At 42.3% G+C, this 10,808-nt stretch overlaps 1 protein-coding gene across 1 annotated transcript in view; it reads right to left on the reverse strand.

Annotated features, from left to right (window-relative positions):
* The window catches only part of LOC133513711 (ovarian cancer G-protein coupled receptor 1), a 48,780-nt gene that overhangs the window by 3,434 nt on the left and 34,538 nt on the right, over positions 1 to 10,808 (reverse strand). The window contains 1 exon segment of the mRNA XM_061844737.1: positions 10,531 to 10,753. Within this exon segment, the coding sequence (XP_061700721.1) occupies positions 10,531 to 10,753 (223 nt within the window).

The following is a 10,808-nucleotide window of genomic DNA, read 5'->3' on the forward strand; positions in this document are numbered from 1 at the left end:
CCTGGCCATGGTGGCTCATTTTCGTTCACTTCTCGCTGGCGACCGAGCCACAGCGAACGCTCGCTTCCGCCTCAGTCCTTACCGAGCCACAGCAGACTTCCGCCCACGCTTCACCGGTGACTGAGCTGCAGTCAATTATCGTCCATGCCTCGTGGGGACTGAGCCACATCCAATTCTCGCCCATACCTCAGTGGCAACTGAGCCATAGTCGATTCTCGCACATGCCTCCGTGGCGACCGAGCTGCAGAACTACTCTCGTCCATGTATTGGTGGCAACTGATCCACGGTCGCCTGGTGACTACTCCTCGGCAGTGACTCCCTCACCTGCTTCGGCGGTGACCAATCCACAGCTGCCTCACGACCATGCCCCAGCAGCGAACGATCCACGGCCACCTGACGGCGACCCATCCACCACAGCCTGACGACCATGCCTCGGCAGCGACCGATCCTCGGCTGCGCCCGTCTCTTTCCTGCTCTGCCTTTGGGTCCCTCCTGGAAGACTGACCTGCACCCTACTCTCAACCATGCCTCGGTGGCGACCGAGCCTCAGGCAACTTTCATCCAGTCGTGTGGTCTATGGGTTAGAAGGGACTTAGCGTTGAACTTGGAGAATATTTCTTTTAATTCATGGTAACAGGTGGACAGCTGAGACAAGTCAAGATCCCTGGATGGGGTCAGTGGAATTTCCTAAATGACATATCCATTAATAGTAGATGGTGGCTTAAAACAGGTATGTGCGCAGTTACTGCCTTATGATATAACATGCACAGAGTCAATTGTAGGAATAATTGTGATCATAATTATCATACATCTGGTTCCAATAAAGAAATGCTTTGCTCTGCTCGAGATAACGTGGCAGCCTCCTAGCAGGAGATAGCAAGAAGAAAAACATCTAATCATCAGAACTGTTAGAACTGCTGCCTGTTAAAGAAATGATGACCACACATGTATTCAGCAATCTTCCACACATGCACGCGCACATGAACAAACATGTACACCTTGTTTCAAACTGTTTTGCTTGTTGTCTCCTTTTTGAAACATCCATGTAAATAAGGGGCGTTTTAAAACTAAATAAATAGAGGTGTTGAGGAGAACATAACCAGAGAGTGCAGTGGTGAATTGTACGAGACAGTTCCTCTCCTCTCTCCTCGCGAGACTTGAACTGATGTCTTTGCTTCCTTTTTTGTCCCGTTTAATGAATATCTGATTGGTGAACCTGACATTTACTTGGTCCTTCGACCCGGATCTCAAGATACCTGAGGTTTCCAGTGGCTGAGTTGACGTCCAGGCAAAGACCGTGGCCACGGCACTTGAGACCTTTTCCGGGACTGGGCCTCGACTTTGCATCTGGAGGCTGAGGGTTGACGAGAAGCCGAAGGAAATAAAGGCATCTCTGGTGAGTTGGAAACTCCCACACTCATGAGGAACGAGTGAATGCGCATCTGGGTGACTGCGGCAGAACCAAACCTCGAGAATACTAGTCCCTATCGAGTAGACTAGTCTATAAAACTGAGAAAAGGGCAAGGTGTGTCCTGTACGTGAGCTCTTTGAAACGTGTGCATGTGTAAATGTGTGAGTGGAGGTTCGCTACCTCATTTGAACAGGAAATTGAGTGACAACTGTTTGAGGATGCAGAGGTAAGAATTCTCCGCCACTTGTGGTAGAAGCTTGAGAATTACCTCAAACAGAACGTAATTGTCACCCTGTTCAGGGGGAAGTCAGTATAGTCACCCTAGGTGAACCACTGACTCCAACAGGGGAAAAACAAATACAAAAATAGTTGAAACAGAACATCTGAAAGAAAATAATAATAATAATGATGTGTAAGGACTAGAGGTTTGTAGAAAGCAAATGTCCTACTAAAATAAAACATCTAATTTGTGGATAACACAATATGACTTTGCTGGCCAGCTCAACATACACACAAAAAAATATATATCGTTAACCTGCAGGATAAAATAAGAGAAACACACACACACACACACAAAAACCCAAACAAAACAACAACAAAAAGCTGGACTCAAGATGATGTGAAAACGGCCATAATAGGTATCACATCTCATAAAGTTGATGTAACATAATTCGTCCAGGGAACGGAAGACTTGATAAAATCTTACCACTTAAATGGTGTGGAAGTACAATAAATTTCGATGACAGCAAAGTACTTTCTCACAGCAGCAGGGAGTTCAAGGGTTAATATGGCCCATCACTGCTAGATTTAGAAAAAAATCAAATTGTTCTGCCATTGGAAGAGCAAAATAAAATAACTGAACCATTTGAAGAATATAGAATTGGAATGACTGCATGTTTTAAACCAAACAGTGGCATTCCTGAAGATCACACTCCAGGGAGTGTGTATCAAGGGCAATTAAAAAATGCTCTTCATGCAAATTCAAATAATCCTGCAAAACAATGGATTGAAAAACATTGGTTTGACAAACTGACTGGCAGCCTGTAACATTACGTTAACCAAGCACTACATGCAGAAAGAGTGCTACAAAATAAGAAAAAGAAAGTTGACACCTTTCTGACAGAGGAAGGAGAAATTTATGGGACTTTATGCGAAACATTTAATAATTGTGGCCGCAGATGAGGAAGAGAGCAGCCATCTCCCCATCAAAAATGTCACAACTAATGCTCCCAAAATGCAACTTTTTAATTTGTCCCGTACGTTTGTTGGGAAGAGATGGCTTGCTGAAACTAGGACTGGTCTTAATTCCCTCTCTGACAGGAAAAATAGAAGTAAAAAGAAAAAAAGGAATAACTGGGAGGACAGTTAAATATCTTACAAAATAGGAATCCAGCACTCTATTATTACACCATAGATATTCCAAACAAACCTCCCACAAGAACAGGAGATTTCTTGCTGTAAACAGCTCAAGACGTGATTGAACAACCACAAAATGACATAGGAAGTGACTCAAGTGCACGTGACTATGTAGTATAAGATACTGTAAACTTATAACAGCCCACACAAGACAAAATCATGATTATCTGTACTCAGATGGTATATCAGTCGTGGTGGCAGGAACAAGACTGACTGACAAACTAAATGCACTACACAAGGAATGGACACCACCACATACGTCATTACAATGGGAGTGGAAGAGTTTGGGACAATTTGTTTTGGTAGTACGAAATGTTCCTGATTGGACAGAAAAAGAACCAGATTTGGATTGGGACAACTGAACTGTACAGACAATATCTTATTGGACAGTCTTAAACAATCTGAGACCAGATACTGCTGTGCTCACGGTGGTATCACAATATACACAGTCAATACTGAAAAATAGAGGAATAGTGACAACTGCAGGGAACACAGTGACACATGCAGAGCTACTACAAAATTTGCTCATAGCAGTTCAATTACCAAAAGAAATAGCCATATGTAAATCTGCAGTACACACATCAAATACAGACAAAGAATCATTAGGAAATGGATTTACAGATAAAACAGCAAAAGAAGCAGCAGCCAAAACCTTTATAGGATTAGCTGACCATGTAAAAAATGAAGACATACTTTCAGATGATGTGTTAAAAAAAATGCAACAACAAAGCTTACCAGCAGATCTAAAAATGATGAAAAAAAAGGTACTACATTACAAAATGGGAATTATGTCAGCACAGATACAAAAAAAAATTCTACCAAAAACATTTTTTAAGTGGCCGGCAATCTTGAGCCATGGGAAGTCTCAGGTCTCAACAGGGGGAATGGTAGCCCTGGCACAAAGGCATTTCATGATCCATGGATTTAACTTGCGTGCAAAAAACGTTTTTTGTAGGGTTTGTTTGATCTGTGTGCGACATAATCCACAAGGGAATTTGCATCCAAAACGTGGCCAGTTTCCTCAAGTGACACATCCGTTCATCCCTCCATCTATTTTCTTAGCCGCTTATCCTCACAGGGGTCGCGAGGAGGGCTGGAGCCTATCCCAGCTGTCGACGGGCAGGAGGCAAGGTACACCCTGACCTGGTTGCCAGCCAATTGCAGGTCACATGGAGACAAACAGCCGCACTCACAATCACACGTAGGGGGAATTTGGACACAATGATAAATTTAGTCTAACTATACATACATTACAAGCACGTAAGGGTCTCATTCCATTCAAAACACTGTTTGGGAGACCATACAAATTACCAATAATTTCCACACAATGAGAGATAGACGAATGATGATGGGAAAAAAAAACACACACACAAGTGGGTCCCTTTCAGGGGTTAAGAACCCCAAACATCTTGAAAATTTTCAAAAAGGGGTACTTGAGTTCATTTGTTGATTGTAGGAAAGTTATTGGTTTTGAAACCATTGTTAACACAAACAAAACTAATTTGTTTTTATTGGCCACTTTTAAGATAGCTGTTCTCATTCCCACTGCCAAGTTCGCTGTAGTCCGGTTACACATGGGAGTGAGACTGCTGTCATAATGGTGACTAAACAGTTAAATTTTGCTGTTGGGTGTTGGATGAAAACGCTATGCGTTATTTTCATTTTTCTGTTTGAGTGGTACCTGTGGAAGCCACTCAAGCTCCCCCCCCCCCAAAAAAAAAAAATAAAATAAAAACAAAACAAATTGGATAACTACATACAAAAAACCTGTCCAAAAGATTGTGTTGTTTGCACTGATCCAGCGATAATACAAATGCTATTAAATGATAACGAATGCGAAAAAAAAAAGTTGGGGGATTCTGTGTTTCCATTAACTTCTTTTGAAAAACAAAAAAAACATTTTCTAATGGCGTGTCACTAGGAAATTTCACATGCATCAATTTGATAGGACTAGAAACAAATTGGGAATTTTATCAGCATTGATGTGTAAAGCCATTTTTGTCCCATTGTCATGGTGGTGCGGCAGTAACTGTCTTTTTGATTTTTTTTTTACGCCGGTTCCCTTTCCTGACGCAACCCTTCTGCATTTATTCGGAGAGAGAGCTGGAGCCAATCCCAGCTAACTTCGGGCAGCGGCAGACTACATCACGAACTGGTCGCCAGCCAGTCGCAGTGCAGATGTCGAAACCATCACTGAGCGGGAATCGATCCCACGCTGCCTTTACTCGAAATGTCCCTCTGAGGCAAACCCGAACTACAACATGGCCCGCAAGAGAAATGAGTTTGACATCCCTGCACTACACCATCAGAAAAAAAAAAATTAACAAGTTACTGTACTTTAATAACCTTATTACTGCCATTTGTCTATTCATCCTATGTCTGTTTATGAATTAACATATACTGTACATGCAGTTTTACCCAAACACTGGCGTAGACTGAGCAAGAGCTGAATGACATGGTCAAAATAGCAGAAAGAAACACGTGGACCTTACACACTGTAAAAGGTCATCTCAGCTGAGTCACCCAGGGAGAAAGGTGAGGAAAGTCCAGTATACGGTGGGTGCAGATTTATAGTATCTGAAAATACCTGAAGGCTGGTGAAGATTTAAAAGACAATTGACTCATTTAGGACTGACTTGGTCGACATGACTTCAAAATGGCTAAATAATATGATAGCATGTTGGGCTGCAACATTGACAGCCGTAATGATATTTTTGTTCATATGCTACTTTTGGACACCTGTAAAGCTGACAAAATACATAACAGAACCAATAATTATACTCAGTCAACTATGCCTGCCACACATAAGATAAAGAGGCGCAACCTCATTTCAAATAACATTGGTAAACAACTATGCGGGGGTCACCGAGGCATAAGAGGAGGACTCCATGTGTGCCTCCCAGTGAATCAGTTCAGCACTTTTTCAATTCCTTGGCAGAGTCAAATTGCTGGGGATTCCATCTTTGGGAGTAGTGCCTTGTTGTTCCACTGACTCTCAACCACTAGGATACGAAATTTGAAATAATAATAATGTAATTAGACACCCTGCGCTGGCCTTGCTGTAACATAATCAGGCAGCTAGTAGCCTCCCACTGTGAGTGGAATACTGAAACACCTACTCCAAAGTCTTCACAAACGAAGTCTACGAATGACATGTAAAAAAATTTGGCTCCATTCATCAGTCGCCCATGCCTCTGCACACCGAGTCAGGTGGGAAATGATGAAACAATCTTTTCCCACATGATGGAGAAGGCAGCTGGCTGTAGCTCAAAGTGGAATTTGGACTGCGATATTATATATTTGATATTTCCAGAGTCTCCCGATAATTTCTCTGGATGATAGAAATGTAGACAGACAACAGCGACGGTGGAAGGTGACTGACTCGCGAGGAAATGGTGGTACCGTGGGTGCATTGGGTGGAGTGCTGGCAACTTTATTCTTCTGAATCATGTTAATAAAGGCATCAAATGTGAGGCCACCTGTTTCATCATGTTGTCTTGCTGCTCTGATAGTCCCTTAAAATGAAGGTGGAGGGCAGCAAGTCCTGCTTCATGCTGCATTGTCCCAGTAATTGAAGGGCTTTACGCACCATGTCTGAGTCTTCTTTGCTATCCTTGCTTGATGTACTGCTTCAGCTGTTCAAAAATCCGGGGTCGCTGTTTTTGTATTTTACGCTTCATAATGCTCCACACATTTTTAATGGAAGACAGGTCTGGACTGCAGACGGACCAGTCTAGTACACACAGTCTTTTACTACAAAGCCATGCTGATGGAACATGTACAGAATGTGGTCTGGCATTGTCTTGCTGCAATCTGAAGCAGCATCCATGAAAATGGTCTTGGTTGGATGGCAGCATATATTTCTCCAAAACCTGTATGTACCTTTCAGCATTTAGGGTGCCTTTACAGATATGTAAGCCATACCAATGCCATTGCCACTAATACAGCCCCATACCATCACAGGTGCTGGCTTTTGAACTTTGCATCCATAAAGGTCCAGATGGTTCTTGCGTCGCCTTATTCTCTCAGCAATCTCGCCAGCAGGAGGTACTTGCATTTGGCGAGATCCTCTGAGCTGGAACTAAAAAAAAAAAACTAACTTCATTTTTCCACCCAAATTCTCTAAAGGATAGAGCAGAAGTACTTTTCCACTGGTTGGAGATTATCTTTTTCTAAGTTTCCACATGCAGTTTTAACGTTACTTTCATTTTACCACTTCTCTTTTATATATATGGAATTATCACCGTCTAACTCCTGTAATATTCTATCATTTTTAGATATGTTTATGTTGATGTCTATTCATGTTTAACATATCCCCCCAATTTCATTTAATTGGTGTTGTAAGTGCTAGGCTACTGATTGGTTAAAATAGCTGAATGATTAGTGATTATAGCATACAGTACATGTATTTGAAAGTCTGTAAATCAAGTTTCAAATTCTTGGATAACTGGAGTGTTATTCACCAAACTCAACTGCCTGTACAGGGACTGAACAGCCCGTATCAGGGAATCTGGTGCCCCATACATACTGGAGCACCCCCTATATGATTTCCCAAGGGACATGGTTGAACGCCATCTCCAAGTCCACAAAACTCATGTAGACATGTACACACATGTAGACTGGTAAGGCGAATTCCCATGCACCCTTGAGGACACTGCTGAGGGCTTTTAACTGGTCCACTGTTCCACAGGTTGGACAAAAACCACGCTGCTTCTCCTGAATCTGAGATTAGACATTCTAATGGATCCTCCTCTTCAGAACGGCTAAATAGACAGGGAGGCTGATGAGTGTGATCTCCCTATAGCTGGAACAAACCATCTATTCCACTTTTTTAAAAATCGGGATCACTATCTTGGTCAGCCAATCCAAAGGCAGTACCCCAAATATCCATGGGATGTTGCAGAGGTGTGTCAATTAGGACAGCCCCACAACAGCCGGAGATTTTAGGAGCTCGTCGGACAGACCACGTCCACCACCTGGGCCCTGCCACTGAGATGCTTTTTAATAACGTTGGTGACCTCAACTCCAGATATAGGAGAACCCACCTCAGAGTTCCCAGACTCTGCTTCATAATGGGAATGTGTGCCAGTGAAATTAAGGAGGTCTTCAAAGTTTTTGACACACCGACTCTTAACATCCCAAGTTGAGGTCAGCAGCGTACTGTGCCCACTATACAGTGTGAATTGCCCCTCTGGAAACACTGGACAGTTGACTAGAATTCCCTCAAAGCGATATAGAAATTGTTCTCCAGGGCCTCACCCAACTCGTTCCACACTCAAGTTTTGATTTAACAACCACCAAAGCTGCATTTATCTTGGCCACTCATTGCTCATCTACAGTCTCCAGAGTCCCACAGAACAAAAAGGCGCAAAAGGATTCCTTCTTCAGCTTCACTCCATCCCTTATCGTCCAGCAATTGGTTCAGGGATTGCCACCATGACAGGCACTGACATCCTTATGGCCTCATTTCCGGTCATTCACTTTAACAACAGAGGCACAGAATGTGGTACACTCCGATTCAATGTCTCCTGACTCATCAGCAAAGTTCTGTTGGAGGAGTGAGTTGAAGCGGCGGACTCTGCAAGATGTTCCCAATGGAGAGTCTCATATGATTGGGTCTGCCAGGCCGGACCTGCATCTTCACCATTGGAGCCAATTCACCATCAGGTGGTGATCAGTTGACAGCACCCCTCTCACCACCCATGTGTCCAGAACATGCAGCCACAAGGCTGAAGAGATGATCACAAAGGCAATCATCGAGCTGCAGCTTCGGGTGTCCTGGTGCCAAGTGCACAAGTGGTTACCCTTCTGTCAAACATGGTGTTTGTTAGGGACAATCCAATATGAGGACAGAAATCCAATAACAGAACATCGCTCCGGTTATGATCAGGGTTGCTGTTCCTTCAAATCACCCTATTGCACTAACTTTCGAGTTCTCTTGGAATCGTTCAAATTTGAAAAATGTGGTTACCAGTTTTGATGCCTCATCGATCGGTCAGCTAAGAAAAACGTGGACAAAGGCGTGCTTGTGCCCAATGGCTGCGAACAAAAGTGTGTTTAACTTATTGATCAGTCAACTCAGTGAAATACTTGGAATAAATTATGTGCAAAAGAGCCTTCTACAATGTGTAGCGTCTGTCGTGCTCCCTTCCGCTGCAAATCTCGAGCCTACACCGCACAGGCCTTCAGATGTAACCCTAACCCCTAACCCTGTCAACATTGGGACAGCTAACAAGTTAAATGGTTGGCCGCACTTTTGCACTAATGTTTTTTAGCATTTATTTTATTCTTCAAATGAAGTTAAGAGCTGATGACAAAAAAAAACTTAAAATAGAGCTAAAACCTCACCGTATTGACATTACATCAAAATGAATTGGTACAAAATTCACATCAACTTCTTGTGTTAAGAAGAATCACCTTTATTTCATGAATATGCATCCATGCAAATGAAATTTGTTTTCTGCATTTTACCCCTCACAATGAACACAGAACCAGAATTGATATGAAGAACTGGATTTGGGACCAGAATCGTTGAGTCAAACAATGTCCAACCCTCGTTTTAACTGCTCCTTTACCTGATAAACAAAGTTTAAATTAAATAAAAATAAATGTGTTTCCACAAGGACACAATCCTTCTTATAACTGACATGTGGGTGTGTTCAGTAGTAGCCGATTACATTCAAACTCATGTTCACTGGGAGTCCACAGACACCTGAAGGTATTTCAATTTTTAAGTGAAAAAAATAAAAACACAAATCGGTTCTTACAGAAACATTATTTGCTTTACCCACAAAAATGATTGAATGAAGAAGCTATTTGGTGACCTGACTTATTGATTGTGTGTGTTTGTGTGCAAGTGAGTGAGAGAGAGAGACAATGAAAGAGGGAGAGAGCGAAACTAGAGAACAGAATGTACTCCAGTAGATGGATATTTTACACTTCAGACCAAAAAAAGAGCTAATGGTGCCATGTGCACAGTCAAAACAGAAAAAACATCTGCCATTACCCTAAGCTTTTTTCTCAATTTATAAGCAGCCTGAAATTTTGGGAAGTGACGAAATTACTCTTCATGATAAAGCTGTTTTTTTATGTAGTCTGCAATGCCCCTAAGTGTGATCATAAGGGCAAATGGTTGTTCGTTCCTGTGTGTCCTGAGATTGGCTGGCAACCTGTTCAGGGCGTATACTGTCTCCTGCCCGATGGTAGCGGGGATAGGCTCCAAGTACTGCCGTGACCCTTTTGAGGGTAAGGAGCTCAGAAAATGGATAGATGGATGGATGGATGGATGGATGGATGGATGGATGGATGGATGGATGGATGGATGGATGGATGGATGGAGACAAATATCACTAGTTATCGTGGAGGATTTGAGCTATGGCGGCTGATGTGGAAGTTGAAAACGAAAGTTTAAAAATATATTATGTACACAATTATTGATGGAAGGACAATAGCGAGCGGGATGCAGATGAATGTAATAAAGTAAAGGTAACATAAATATTCGAGTAAAAGTAAAACGTGTGCTTCTTAAAGACTACTCTGCTGCATACAATCTATCCAAAATATTACTTGAGTAAAAGTAAGGGAGTAAATGTTGCACGTTATCATCCACCTCTATTTCTCACAAAAAAGATCCTGTATAGGTCTATCTATGTTACATTGTTTGTTACATATACAGTAAATAATTACAAAACCACCATTCCTACCAGTAGGATGGCCAGCGGGAACATGAAACCAACGGTGATGCGGTAGTAGTTTATTGGATACTCCCAAGGCTGCATGGGGTAGTGCTCAAAGCACACTGATTGGTTGTTGGGATTTTTGCTCAACTCTTTGTGATGGAAGAAAACCACGCCAACGGCAATCTCCTTAAACCAGATGATGACACTAAAAAGACAAGCTGCACTCAGAGAGCGGAGGGAGGTGAACCTGGAGAGGAAGGACAGTTTTTAATTTAAATCATATTATACATTACTTTTAAAGG

Source organism: Syngnathoides biaculeatus, chromosome 15 (genome assembly GCF_019802595.1).
Source record: "Syngnathoides biaculeatus isolate LvHL_M chromosome 15, ASM1980259v1, whole genome shotgun sequence".
Classification (NCBI taxonomy): Eukaryota; Metazoa; Chordata; class Actinopteri; order Syngnathiformes; family Syngnathidae; genus Syngnathoides; species Syngnathoides biaculeatus.